Here is a 15,428-nt window from a genome sequence, read left to right on the forward strand (position 1 = left end):
ACCTCTCTCCACAGGCACAAAGAGCATCCATGGTCTCTGTTGTGCAAAGGTCCTAAGGGTCCTGGGGGCAGAGGGGAGGTCCTGACTGACATTTTGCCCAGGAGCCCAGTGATGAGAGTCCTGCCTTCCTCTCCACCCCTCGAAGGACCCCCAGCTCCTTGGATTTCTCCTTCCTGCGAGGGAAACCCCAAACTCACGTCATTCTCCGAGGTCCCACAGAGGATGCAGGATTTGCACTCTATGCACTGCCACTTGTAGGTCTTGACGGCCTCGGTCATGTTCAGGGTGAACTGCAGGCAGGTTGGGTGACCTGGAGGAAGCAGAAATGGCAGCATTAGGGCCAGAGGGTCTGACTCATCACCCTTCAACACCCTTCATTTTCAACCAAACATACATTTATGCCCAGCTCGGAGGGAGGGCGGGGGTAGCACCAATTGGGAAACAAACTGTGGCCTGGATGGGATGCTACCCACACTGCTCACTACCACCCACAGTTACATCAGATCAAGATCCAAAGGGAGGAATGGGCATTAACCCTTTTACCCAGGATAGATGCCATCCAAGTTCTCTTGCCCTAAGAGCTGTGTGCCCCCAGACGTGTAACCAGTTGATGAGGACAGAAAATGGTGGACAGAGAGGAAGAGAAGGAAATTGCAGCACGCATAGCACTCAAGAGTCAACACCTCACACAGTAACAGGCATGAGAGGGGGAAATGGCCTGGCAGGGAGGGCAAAGAAATGCAGCATCACAGCCAAGGGTATACGATGGCCAGCCCATCCTAAAAGGACCAGTCGCTACTCCTAACTCTTTTCTCCACCCAAGTATTGTGTTAGCCAACCCAATAGCAAGATCAGGGAGGGACAGTAAGCTGTGACCTTAGAGCACACAGCCCCAGTGGACCAACACTGAGGCTTGGCCTACAGAGCTAGACTCTGTTCTCACCATAGAGAGACACCAGCAGTGAGAAGACAGCTCTGAGCCGTAGAATGTGAAGACCCTTGACCTTCTATTTGGCAGGGAAGGGAAACTTTGATGATGTTCCCAGGATTCCCAGTGCTGTGAATCAGACAGGAATCTGCCCAGAGCACCCAAGGCAAAGCCCATTGCTGACTCTGTCAAAAGAATTGACAGCTTTGCCTACTGCTGGTGTTCACCCTTCTCCAGAGCTCCCAACTCTGCCAAACCCACCATAGAGTGCATTGTGTTACGTCTTTCACACGAGGATCATGTGCTTCTAAAGAAAGATACTATAGACGGGGCACCAGTTACAGGTAGCCCCACCAACCTAGCATCTTCCACAGATAGTCAGGATCCCACATGGTACCACCACCTCTAGGCAAAGCCACATCCCAGCAGAAGTCCCCCATTTCCTTCCTTCCAAGTCCTCAGAGAACTGGTCACATCATGGTCATTTGGGGGAAACACTGTTTATTCTCAACATAAGGATCCTTCAAATTTGGGGCTCCACAAATGCAAACCACACTGAGTTACCTTTGAGAGAGGGAGACTGGGGATGGAAATGACTCATGGTGGAGGGAGCAGGGACACTTAGCAAATGGGTGGAAACATCGAGAAGAGGGCAGATCTGAAAGCTTTCCAAGGACTTCTCAAGTGCCATCTAAGAGACTCCTACAGCTCTGAACTAAGAACCCGCTCACAGTGACACCATGGCAGTGACCTCAAAGAGAAAGAGGCCTTACATTAAAAGACTAGATGAACATCTGGCTGGTAGTCTTGAAAGCATCTCAAAGATCTGTCTAAGAAGAACATTGGCCAGGGTTGTTCCTTATTTCAATCTCGGAGAGACTATTGGGATGAGAATAAAAGAGAAAATACCAGTCTGAGATTCTGAGTGGTGTGGGCCATAGGTACCTGGGTTCTCAGATGCAGTACCCCTGGAAAGGTTGAAGATGAGTTCATGGAGCAGATACTCATATAAGCAAGTTGACTTTGCCCAGTTCCATGGCCTCAGGCCACACCCCAGCCACAACCAGCCAGCTTACAATAATTAGTCATGAACTTATTCATGAACAAGCATTTGTTGAGCACTCGCTTGGCCAGCCATTGCACTCGACAGAAAGATATAGCAGTGAGCAAGACATCCCAAACCCCTCTAGTCAGAGAGAACTCAAATTAATAAACTACACACATATCTACTTACTTACAATTGTGCGATAGGTGCCATGAAGGAAAATCCTAATTTGCAATGAAAACAAACCAAAGAGAACCTACTCTAGTCGGAGACGTCAAGGAAAGCTTCCCGGAGAAAGATCTTTAGGCCGATACCTGGCAGATGAGGAGGAGCTGGCTGGGTGAGAGAGGGAGAAGATTCAAGGAGGATGGTGCATGTGGACGTTCTGAGCCTCCACATGTGAGGGGAGGAGCTGGACAAATTAAAGGGAAGGAAAGGCTGATGGGCACAGCCTTGGCGAGCAAAAGGAGAAAGGCAAGAGGGAGCTGGAGCCAGATCACGCAGGCACTTGTAGCCCCTATTTAAGGATGTGGGGCTTTAAAATCATTAAAGAGTTTTAAGCAGAACAGTGGCTGGATCACGCTGTGTTTTTAAAGGCACATTCTTTAGCATGAGGAATCTTTGGGGTGATGGAGCGGTTCTGAACTTTGATCATGGCTGTGGTTACATATGTGATAAGACTGCATAGAACTATACACATACACACATCAATACACATGTGTGTGCATGTAAAACCAATAAAATATGAATAATGACTGCAATTGCATCAATGTCAATTGCCTGGGTTTGATATTGTTCTATAGTTATGGAAGGTGTTACCATTGGGGGAAACTGGATGAAGGGTGTGTGGGATCTCTCTGTAACATATTTTGTAACTTTCTATGAAGCTATAATTATTTCAAAATAAAAAGTTGGAAAGATCTTTTTAAATAAGGAATACATGATCAAAAATGTAAGTCACCAAAAAGAAGGAAGGAAGGAAGAAAGGAAGGAAGGAAGAAAAGGGCTGCTGTCTAAGGACAGAGTTTGTTGGGGGGTGAGGGAATGTAGAGATGCAAAAATTGTTGCCAGGAAACTCATTAGGAGGCTGACTCAGCTGCCAGGAGAGAGACAAGGATAATTAAACTAAGGTGGAGATTTTAGAAATGTTAAAGATATAATTGATAGGACCTGACCATTGTTTGAATGTTGGGAGTCTGGAAAAGAGAGATGATAAGAAATAGTCTCAGCTTTCTGACCTAAGAAACTAGATAGATTATAATGAAACTTACTCACATGAGGAAGACTACAGAAAGCACTCAGGAACCAAATGGAGGAGGGGAACAGTCACCTTGTTTTGAGCACATTGAAGTTGGGAAGTCTGTGAGACTTCTGGTGGAAATGTCTAGTGGATAGTTGAATACAGGGGTTTAGAGCAAAAAAGAGAAGTATGGACTAGACATATAAATTCAGGAGTTTTTGCTAAATAGGTGGTCATTGAAACCATGAGAACTAATGAAATTATCTAGGAAAAGGGAAAAGAGAAGAGAATAGAAGAGGAGAGAAGATAGGAGAAGAGAGAAGAGGTCTAGGACTGAGCTTTGAGGAACTCAACATTTAAAGATGAAAGGAAAGAACCGAGAGAGGAAACAGGACAGTCGGAGAGGTGAGATGCAAACTGGTCAAGTATAGGGTCACAGCAGCCAAAAGAAGAGATTTCAAGAAGGAAAGAGTGGTCAGCTGTGTTGACTGCCACAGGTTCTTGAGTTTGTCACGGCTCAATAAAGACCATGAGTGAGGGAGTGTTGACAGATCAGAGCAAAAACTGCCCTACTAATAATAACACTCTTCAGCAGTGTCCTCTTCCCTAGGAAGGAAGGTCAGCACATTCCAGAGCGTGACATGGAACTCAGCAGCCAGCTGTGCATTTGGAGCTGCCTCCACCAGTGGGGATGGGGCAGGGGGCGGGGGTGAGCGGGGCTTCAAGCATTTAACAACACTGCACAAATAATTATTGAGAACCAATTCTATGTTCAAGATCTTTCAGACCACTGTGCTGGGCTCTGAAGACATTTTCTGGGATAGCTTTGGACCAGTGAAGAGTAGCAAGCGGGTTTTAGAAACTCCTGTTGGAAGTCTGAAAAAATCCCATGGGCTTTCTCTGTGTTCCTGTCTTGAGAAAGTCATCAGCCTCCCCCAAGACCTTCAAACCCAAAGGAAAAGAACAAAGTTCACACAGCCTCCCCCCTGGCAAAATGCAGGACTAAGAAGAGCCTGAGCTCTGGCTGCAGAGCTCCTCCAGCTCAGAACTCAAGACATCACTTAGTGGAAGAAGAAAGTAGGGGATGCAACTTGTCAGGGGGGAAGACTAAGGCACAAGAAGTTAAGTCACCCAAGTGGCCACTAGCAGGTGCAAAAACTATGCCCAGAACTAAATCTTCTTGTTTGTGCCACCATAACAGGTTGGCTGCCTGTTGCTAGTCTCCAAAACTGGGAAAGTTATTTGCCAGATAAAACTGTAAGAATAAAGCTTCTTATTTACCATGGAAATGACTGAAATAATGGACAATGTTGGGCAAAAGGAAAAGTTTCTAAGAAAGGTGCTAAAAATCCACTTCTAAATTTTACTGCTAGAACTGCTTATTTTTGCCCAGAACTAATTCCTAAAATCCTTGGAAGCAAGAGGATAATAGACATAGTCTTTCCAATTCAAGGGTAGTACAAAAAAAAATAGGCACATTGTTGTAAAGCAATTTAGTTGTGGTCACTTGCTGTTTAAAGATTCCTATTTTAATCTCTTTTGTAAAGTTGTTAACCATCCTTCTCTAATGTACTCCCTTGGAAATCTAGATTTTATGTGTTTTCAGTTTTCTTAAAGCAAGGAATACCTGTATTATTATTTAAATAGCCCAATGGGGTGAGGAGGAAACAACCCTTCCCAGGTTCCCCTGTATGAGATGATTCAACAGAACGTTTATAAGCTTCCAGTTACCAAAATGAATTTGGAAAGTGGTGCAGTGTCTATGATTCAGCCCCACCAGATCATTAAAAACCAAGTCCTTCCTGAGTGTTCCTCCAAATTTATTCTACCAGGAGGGTTCAGTAAATCTGCCCGCTTATTTAATGGGTCCTGTAGTGACTTGGTGTGAAGAGGCATTCTTAACTCAGCCCCAACCCCTCCCCAAACTGACCTCAATCCTCCTAAAAGTTGAAACAGGAAATGTGACCCATGGCCACCATGCGCAGGAGACCTAACTTCTGTACAGGGCTTTCAGACCATAGGAATTTGGCTTCAGGGTGTCAATTCAGCAGATGGGAGGAAAAGAGAAACTGATGGGGTGTGAGAGCTTCTTAGAAGGGAGAAGATTGTCCGTGAGGCCAGTGTTGTATGATACTACAGTCTACTGAGCTCAGAGAAAAAGAGAAGGCAGGCGTCTGAAAACAGCGACTGCTCCCTCACCCCTGGAAGGACACATCTCGTGTCTTCATGGAACAGAACATGTGCATAGATGCTGAGAATGTGCCAGGGATAGCAAACGGGATTTCGCGGTGTTTGAGTGAGAAGGCACACAGATAAATATCCAGGGAAAACTATTAGTTTCATATTCATAGCTGCCTCCTTCCACTCACGCTCATACACAACTGCCCACACACACGGATATTTCCAACATTTTAGAGATGAAAATATCTAAATACGCCTTGTTGATTAAGTTCGCATTACAATTGTGACTTAGAAGCCAACAGAAGTCATTAACCAGTCAGTGTCACTTTATAAGTATTCAGCACAGTGAGAGAAATACAATTTATTTTCAACAAACCCTGAGCAAAAAGAACGATACACGCTGCTATGACATGTGTCTCTTACATTAGGATCCTTATTAAAAGAGTTTTTTATTTCATTATTGCCAGTATTTAATTTGGACTAGGCTAAGCCACATCACTGATTAAATTAGAGCTCCGGGGAAAAAATCGCATCATCTTAGTAGGTATGGGCTGAAAACGTAAATAAAACCGATTCAAATAACTGTGGAACTAGCATGGCCTATTATTTATTCATCGTGAGATCATAAACACCTAATTATATGTTATTACCTTATTTATCAACGTTGATCTTTTAAAAACTAATTTCTAAGGAAAGGAGAACCTAAATACCCATAGTTCTCAGACAAGTAAGTGCAAAATTCAAATTGTGCTTCTTGGTCTGATGCATACTTTACAGATATTATATTATATAAAATACGTAGGACCAATTCCAATCTGAAATAGCACCAAAAACAAGTTTCCATGGGCATCCTTAGAAAGTAACTTTACTCAAATTTCTAACAGTTTTCCATATTCATACACCCATAAAATTTCTAATATTTACATATTGCAAAAATATATAGGAAGCTTTAGCTAAAGAATTTATGCAAAGCACAGTCACATCTGAATCAGCCATGCTAAAGAGGAATTTGAGGAGAAAAAAACATGACTAGCTCCCTTTGGGAAGCCATCTCACTCAATCAGATCCGTTCATTCTCATTTATTCTCTCTCTTCCTCTCTCCTTCTCTGTCTCTTCCTTTCTCCTTCTCTCCCTCCCTTCCCCTCTCTCATTCTCTCCCTCTCTTCCCCTCTCTCATTCTCTCCCTCTCTTCCTCTTTCCACCCCTCCATGTCCAGACCCAGCTTGTCAGGTGGAGGGAATGAGGCTCTGACCCATTATACTTAATCCATAAAGGGGTGAATCAATTCTGAGCAATCAAGAATTCCACCCCGTACACGTATATTATGGCAAGGATGTTAAATAGGTGCTGCTTCTTCACGTAGATTACTTCTTCTCAAGCCCTGCTTTGTAACCTTTCTGCAATGGTCTGCAGGCTCGCCTCTCACCTGTCCCAGGTGTTATTTCTAAAGCTAAGGCATCTGCAAATCGATGACCACAACAGCACTCCAGAGGCACCTCCGTGGCTCCCTTTTTGTCTCATCATTTTTAATGTACTTCAAAGAGAACAAAGAAGAGAAAGAGCCTGGAAAGGATAGAGACCAAACAAACGAAAACACATTAAAAATAAATGATGGTGTGAGCCGTGGCTGCCTTTCGCTTGGGCAAAACACTTCACTGTGCAGCAAGTTCAACTCATCTTAGAAGTCTGCTTATTCTTCCTCAAAGCTGTCAAACTCGAGGACGCCCAGGTGCCACGCGGGAGGCGAGCCTCACAAATTGTTGCACTGATCATTATTATCAATAACCATAGAAAGCCCATTCAGACAAGAGCATTAGGGTCACTTTTAATGGGCTAAACAGCTAAGAGCTCATGCCATCATTCTCAATGGGCCCTAGAAATTTCCCAAGTTTTCATGGCCAAGTGTGGGCCAAGATAGTCTCATCTATAAACTTGAGGGCACTGTGGTTGATCCTCTTAAAGTGAAATAATAGGATAGGCAGCCTTGACCTGGATTTATATAACTTCCCTGACTGACCCAGCTTGGGGTCAAGGCACTGCACTAGAAAGATGTCAAGAACCACAGTAATGATCCCAGAGCCCCTAATTAGTCACCACAGCTGAGGACAAAGGATAATTTATTCATTTACTGCTTCTCTCAAGAGTATCTGTTGAATAAATAAATGTGGGAGGCACTCTTCTAGGCACTGGGGATACAGCAGGGAGAAAAACCAAACCCTGCCCTCGGGGAGTGAGTACCACCATTTGAGATGTATTGCAGCATCTGAGTTCCTTGGACAGGTCACTTTGCCTCTTGGGCATTAGTTTTCCAATACACTAAATGAAAGGATAGGAATGTGCTATCCGTGAAGCTGTGGTTCTGTCTATGCCGCCCACAAATGATATTTTTAGGGATACTATTGATCCCAAATTGCCCATCTGGTTGGTGGGATAAACAAGCCTTCTAAAGTTTGCCAGCTAAAACTCAAAGTGAAAAAAAACTAAGAAGGAATTTAAAATACACAGTTAGTACTGCTAGAATTCATGCCAACATTTCCAGTAGACAAGCCCAGTCTTAGTCCAACGCCACGCAGAAAGCAAAAGAAATCTAGAAACCTAAAGCACTTCTCATCGACCACACCGCCCACCACCATGCGGTATGTTGGGCCCATACGGACGGGTTGTCAATGAATCTGCAGGCAGACCGAGGCCTTGGGTAAGGTTTCGTCCATGAGGAATACCAGGTCTGGGTTGTGCTGGTTGTGCAACAGTGGGCAGATATTGCCAGGCAGGGAGTGGAAGAAGAAAGTCACCAACGTGAGCAATTCAGTTCGCTCTCCTTTTAAATCTTTAGCTGGAATTGTAGATTTTAGGCAACCGTCTGCCAGAGTGATGCTTGTCCCACAGCAGTTTGTGGGGGCCAGCCTGAATCACTGTCCAGAGCCCAACATCAACATCAGATGTGAATAGCTGACATCGGCTGTGCATTGCAGGCCTCTCTGGACACCAGGAGCATCCAGCCATGGGCCCTGGCTAAAGGCTCTGGATGTTCTCTAGCAAAGTTAGCCTGAAGAAGAAACTGTTGCTCAGGTTGGAGCCCCTGTCATCCCTGCGCTTCCTTCTGTCCTGGAGGGTTTTATGGTGTAATTGCTGGGTAGCTGGTGGGAAAGAGGAGCGATTAGTCAACACCAATTGCCTGTGATTCTCCAGCTGCTGATCTTCCATGAACTGGAAGATGGATTCACACGTGGTCTAAGTTCTTGAGTTGTCTGAGGGCCTTTGGGATGGTATTCCTGTTTTCTTCTTTCAAAAGTATTTCAGAGTTGTGCCACGTGAAAAGAAAAAAGATACTAGCTTTTCTATCTTTTCTCTGTGAGACTGGGAAGCAATCACGGGAGTGCCAGGAAGTAAAGGACCGACAGCATGCCCGTGACAATTAGATACTTTGTTTTAGATTTTATTTTTTTAATCATTTTAATCTAATTTGGAGGGTTCTTCTGACTTTGTGATGTACTTAATTGTGATCAGGTTCTTAGAGAAAAATGATTCTATTTAATGTGACCAGATTCACTGAGCACCTACTAACTGCCAGGAACTACGCTAGGGGCTAAAGTTTCAGAGATGAACGTGACATGGATCCTATCCCGCAGAGCTCAAGTTTAGGAGTTGTGATAGGCAGACTCTAAAACAGCCACCAACGATCCCCCTCTCTTGGCATGCAAACCCTTGTGTGATTCTCTCCCTTCGTGTGGGCTGGACTTACAGACTCACCTCTAGCAAGTAGAATGCGGTGGAAGTGATGGGATGTCGCTCCTCATATTGTTATAAAAAGACTGTGGCTTTCCTCTTTGGCACTCTCTGTTATACTTTCTTGCTCACATGCTCCAGGGGAAGCCAGCCGCTATATTGTGAGATCCCCTCTGGAGAGGTCCATATGATGACAAATGGAGTGAGGCCTCAGTCCAACGGCCTGGGAGGAAGTGAATCCTGCCAAAAACTGTGTGAGTGCACTTGGAATTGGATCCTCACCAGGTGAGCCTTTGGGTGAGCCCACAACTCTGGATGACAGCTTGACTGCAACCTCATGAGAGACTCTGAGCCAGTCACTCAGCTAAACCACACCTAGATTCCTGACCTGCAGAAACTATAAGATAATAAATGTTTGTTGTTTTAAGCTGTTAAATTTTGGAGAAACTTGTTATGCAGCAACAGATGACTACTATGGGGAGAGAGATACTCTTTTAAAAATGACTATAATACCATGTTATAAGTGCTGTAACACGGGAATGAATTAAGTGCTTACAGATGGAGAAGCAATAAATAATGAAGAGCTTAGGGAAAGCCACTGAGAGGAGGTAGCATTTCAGCTGGGCTTTGAAGGATGAATATGAGTTTTCTAAGTGAAAAAAGAGAAAAGAGCATTACTGGGAGAGGAAATAGCAGGAAATTCAAGGTGGTCCACTCCAGCAAAGTAGAGCAGCTCAAGGAGAGCAGAAGAAAAGGAGAGTGGCAGAAGATGATGCTAGAAAGGTAAGGAGAAAGGTTGTGAAGGGCCTCCTATATGGGCATAAAGATCCGAATTTGATTCTGTAAACAGGAATCTTCAGAGTATTTTTAAGCAGAGACCTGATTTGCTTTTACCCGTGCTTTAGAGAGATGACATTGGTGGTAGGACAGAAGGTAGATATAGTGGAGATGGCTGGGGCAGGGTGACCAGTTACAGTATCCATTTACTCAATGAATTTTTATTGAGCACTTATGATGTGCCAGGCACTGTGGTAGATGCTAAGTAATGAATAACAGAGACAAAAACTCCTTGTGGAGCTTGTGTTCTAGTCAGGGCACAGCCCAGGACCAGCCTGGTAACAGTGGGGATAAATGCAGGAAACATTTAAGAGGTAGAATTGGTCAACAGGACGTGATGCCTGCCTAGACATGTGTGTGAGCAAGAGGGAGGAGTCAAAATGACATCAAATTTCCTAGGTTTGGGCACAGTGTAGATGATAACACTGTTAGCCAAGGTGGAAATGGTAGGCTTGCAGAGAGTAATAATAGACTCAATTTTGGCACAGTGTATTTGTTGTGCAGATGAGACATTCAGTGGAGATGTCCAGGTGAGAATATTCAGTGAGAAAACATGGGTCTCTATTCAGAAGAGAGAACCAGGCTGGAGATATAGCTAGCTTTAGAAATCATGTTTGGGTGGTGGATGAAGCCTTGGAACTTGGGGAGATGCTCAAGGAAAAGACCACAGAGTGAAAAATAAAAAGGACCTTCTTGGGTGTAGAGGGAAGGGTAACCATTGGAACTGAGGCCATTAAAGAGCATCAAGAAGAGAATTCAGTGAGAAATAAACATGTGATCACAAAAGGAGGAAAACGTCAAGAGAGCCCCTCATGGCATCCAAGGAAGAGGAAGGGATGGCCACCACCATCAAGTGAGAGATGATGTAAGATAAGAACTGCAGAGAACGTATTACCCTGAGGGAGCCATTGGTGATTAGAATTGGATACAGTGGTCTCCAAGAGTAGGGGCCCTCATGCCTCTCTGGTTGACTGGATGGTTTCAACATTGCAGAGGGAAGAATTCACATGCAGAGCATCTCACAACATGCTTCTCCTTCCACAGGGTTTGTCCATCACACTCAAGCTTGGAAGCACCATATAAAATAGTCTTAGGAATATTGTCTTTATCTGATTCCAGTCATTGATAGCAGGGGTCATTTTTGGGTGCAGGTTCCATGGCCAAATCTAGCATCAGTTTCCATCCTTCCCCTAGGAGACACATCAAGTCTCTGGAAGCCATTTTCTTTCCTCCTGACCTTGGATTGAAGCTCTTCAGTCCCAGGTGTCGGAGCCCTGCCTGTAAGGCCAGGGCAGCTTCTGGTGGAGGTGTCTCCCACAGCTCCAGATCTGGTCAAGTGGGCCTGCCTGTTCTCTAGGAATGCCCAGATCCAGGAGGGACATCAGCACCAAAGACAGGAGAACAGCATTGTGAATGACTGAACGGTGACGGGAGGATGGAGATGGTCTCCAGGTAGCAATGTTGGTGGCTGTGGTCCTTTTTAGAAATGCCCACAAAGTCTTTGATTCTCCTCTTTTCAAGAGGTAGAGGCTATTCCCCAACCCTTGAATGTTGGCTTGGCTTAATGGCTTGCTTTTAACAGATACGGTAAAGAGGAAGTGATGATATCCAACTTTGGAGACTAAGTTATGAAAAGGCCCTCAGGTTTCCATTTTGATCGCTCCTTCTCTGATGCATCCTCTCTCTCTCTCTTAATCTTCTCTCTGCACTCACTCTGGAGGAAGCCGGCTGCTGTGCTGTACCTGCCCTGTGGAAAGGCTCACATGGAAAGGAACTGAGAGCAGCCTCTGGCCAACAGCCAGCAAAGAACTGAGGCCCTCACTCCCACAGCCCGAGAGGAACTGAGGCCTACCAACAACATGGGAGGGAGCTTGGAAGCAACTCCTTGAGCCCCAGGGAGCCTTGAGATGACTGCAGCCCCGGCCAACATCTTGACTACACCCTCATGAGAGAACGTGCACCAAAACCATCCTGCCATGCCATTCCCAGATTCCTGACCCTCCGAAACTATGAGATAATAAATGCTTGTTGTTCCAAGCAGCTGAGTTTGGGGGTAATTTGTTACACAGCAATAGACAGCTAATACAGTGGCACTGGAGGAACAGTAGGGGTCTGGTGGGAAGGCTCTAGGAAAATGAGATATTTGAGAGGAGTCCTGCTTAGGCAGAGTCCCCGGCGCCAGGAGGCCCAGAGCTGGCTGAACAAGAAAGGGCGAAAGTGGGTTTGGGATTTTACCTCATTTCCTTGCCTTCATAGAAGGCTGTTACCCTTTAAACAAATCTTCTTTAAAAGAGCTAATAGTAGGAACTAAGATAATTTAAGCTGCATTGTGACCTAAAAAAAGAAGTGACAAGGTATGAAACCTCACAATGCAGCAAGAGTGTATCCACAGCTTCTAGGGCCCAACCCGTCTGCAGTGCGGCCCAGCGGGGAACGTCTCCCGCAAAGGAGCTGCCATCTCTGGCCTCTGGGCTTGCCTCTGTTCCCCTGTCTGACCCCCACCCTGCTCCACCCCTCTTCTGCCTACCTGAGCCTCTAACAAGATTTCCATTTAGGTTCCCTGGAACAAACCTCCCAGCTTAGAAAATCAGGAACTTCCTGGACATTCAACAAACTGATATGAGCAAAGCAACAACCTACAGTAGTATTTTGGCCTAAAGATAGCAGTCTTGGATATCCTAATGATAAATACTCATCACATTCTCGAGTAAGCACCTCTCCATTTACTGGTTTCATTGGATTCCCCACAACAACCCTGTGAGGTAAGCAGGACAAATAAATATTCCTGATTTACAGGTGAGGAAACTGAGGCTCAGGCTGGCTCAGGCAGTCAGCAAGCAGTGGAGCTGGGGCTAGAATCCATGTCTTCACACTCTGGTCCTTGGACTCTTCCCGTGTTCTCTCACTACATCATGCTCCAAGATGGCCAACCCAAACGCAGCCGCCCAACTTCAGGCCAGCTTCTTGCTTTCAGCTGTTAAATATAGCAACATTTTCCCCTTTTATTCACAAGAAGTTTGCTAAGGCACAGTAATGTAGGTCACTGAATTTCTCTGTGCCTCAGTTTCCTCAATTTGAACCACACAAAGGTGGACTTAGCTGTCCCCTAAGGCCCTTTGGGGCCTCACCGTTCCACGCCTCTAGCAAAATCTCTCGGGGAGCTGGGCTTGCTTGCATGAAGCAGGGCATCAAGTCCTCACCACGTGGCAGTGACTAATCCTAGAAAACCCTGGGGAAGACTCGCCCGGGAGTGAGCCAGTCCAGCCCACACGAAGGGGCCCTGGAGGCTGCCGGAAGTAGGTCAGCAGCCTATAGTGGAGTTTGTGGGCTTTAGCTCCTGAGAATCTCAACAGAGGTCCCCCGGCCTCATTGGCCACAGCTCCTCTGCCAGGGGCTGGAGTGGGGAGGCGTCACGCCCCTTTGTGCCCCTCACCATCCCCTCAGTCTTGCCGGGCCAGTTATTCCCCCATGGAGCTGGGGGTCCAGGTCCTCCATAGGTTACCTTGAATGGACCATCCATTGCCAGTCTTTTCATGGAGCCTCTGAGAGAAGCACAAAAAGACATCTGGCATACAGAGTGCCAGACGCCTCCATTACACTGTCAGTCAAGAAAGGACAGAAATGTTCCTCACTCACCTTATTTAGGAGAGGAACAAAGGAGCAGACAGAAAGAGCCCTGCTTTTTGCATTCACTAGACTGTACCATAGTCAAGATGCCTACAACCCCTCCCCCCACCCTGAAGCCCCGACAAAGGTTCATTAGCTCCTTTTAATCCTCCTCTCTCTCTGTCACTCTTCACCCCCAATTCCCCCAAGTCACTTTCCAAACTGTGATGTCAGGAGAATGGAAAATGAGGATGATGGTGGTGACAACCAGCTTCACCTGAAGACTCTTGCCCAGGCTTCTTGAGCCCCTAATGTCCCTGATGTCCTTCAACACCCTCAAAAACAAGGAAACAAACACCACACTGAACCAGAACTGCTTCAAGGAGAAACATCCCTGGGCTGCGTGGAGGACATCAAAAGCCAGAACTGCCTGGCCTTGCATCAACTCGGTACTTGCTTCCAACTCCCAACACAGAGCCATCACCAGCTCTGCACTCGTCCTGCAACTGTGGCCACTCGGTCCAACGGACAGATCATTTCCCACCAGCCAAATTCTCCTCTAAGATTAATCTGATGTTTCCTTACCATCAAACAAATATCTATGCAACAAATTCATGAGTGAGAATTAATCTCACTATTTCCTTAGAAAGTTAGAGGAGTTGATTTCACATAGGCTTTATTTTTCCTCTGGCTGTTTTAGAGAGTTGAGATAGTACAAAAGGAAGCAAATCAACAGCAATTTCCAGTTACCAGTATCTGTCTTCAGATTAATAGAAATGATGCCCTAAGACATGTAGTCTATTCAGTACAAAAACATCCATCGATACTAGAATAATGCAGAAGGAGAGCCTTCCTGGTACTTTGCAAATAGACAAGAGCCCCACAACTGTTTGAAGCCTCACAACTGTTTGAAGACTCACAAAGCCCTTCTGGATAAGCTGTGATCAACTCCATTCCATAACCAGGGACATGAAGGCGCCCAGTATCTCTGAAATGGCTTTGGTTCACCTGAGGAATAGGTGTAAAAAAATTAGGACTACATCAACAGAAATCTGACTGCCCTTCAGGGATGGCTAATTATGTGGCACATATGCCACTATCCCATCCCATACTCATGGCAGACATCACTAATCAATTCAACATTCTCTTCCAATCATCGTAGATGAGACGTGGGATCCTTCTCAACACAGCACTCCAAGCAGCCCTTATAGGAGTCTATGAGTTTACATACAAGAGGAAACCTAGTGACTGACTACCTCTGAGCTAGAAGCTATTAAGCTTAATAGGTTAAAAGCTTCATGTAAGAATTAAGGATTCAAAACTTAAGCAGGTCACCAATCAAATATTAACTCCTGTTTCCCTTTCTGTGAGTCAGAGAACTTATCAAAATAACTAGGACCGAAAAACCAAATATGGCCTTGTTTTGTGGTTGGACTAACAGTATTCCTACAGTCACATACTTCTGTGTTCACAGAAAATATTCTGAAAGACCCTTTCCAAAAAGGGATTTTTTTGGAAATAGTCGTTAATATTTTTCCTACTTCATTAGTTATGAGGTATCCACCCTCCCTTTCTCAATTCTCATTCTCGTGTGTCTAATTGCCCACGGCAGGAAGTAAGCTCCTTAGCGTCACAAGCCTCTTCGCTGTCTGCTCACAACTGCCTTTTTTAGATTCACCTTTTTCTCATGACCACTGACCCAACCACCACTATGCTCTACGCAAAGGTCACACAGAAAAATACTCGCCACGGTCCTTCTCCCCCCCGAACCCCACAAAAACGACTGCTCTTTCTGCACTTCTTGCTGTTGCACACAAAGGTCTCTCTGTCCTGTCTCTCAACTCCCACTCACAGCCCAACCTGT

The 15,428-nt window shown here is 45.4% G+C and overlaps 1 protein-coding gene across 2 annotated transcripts in view; it reads right to left on the minus strand.

Annotated features, from left to right (window-relative positions):
* The window catches only part of DPF3 (double PHD fingers 3), a 243,182-nt gene that overhangs the window by 12,189 nt on the left and 215,565 nt on the right, over positions 1 to 15,428 (minus strand). For both annotated transcript variants that reach the window (XR_011432201.1, XM_005605293.3), the window contains one exon: positions 198 to 310. Coding sequence is in view for 1 of the 2 variants with exons in the window: in XM_005605293.3 (XP_005605350.1) it covers positions 198 to 310 (113 nt within the window). In the remaining variant the exon portion in view is untranslated. The remainder of the gene's footprint in view (positions 1 to 197; positions 311 to 15,428) is intronic.

This window comes from Equus caballus, chromosome 24, assembly GCF_041296265.1.
Source record: "Equus caballus isolate H_3958 breed thoroughbred chromosome 24, TB-T2T, whole genome shotgun sequence".
Lineage (NCBI taxonomy): Eukaryota > Metazoa > Chordata > Mammalia > Perissodactyla > Equidae > Equus > Equus caballus.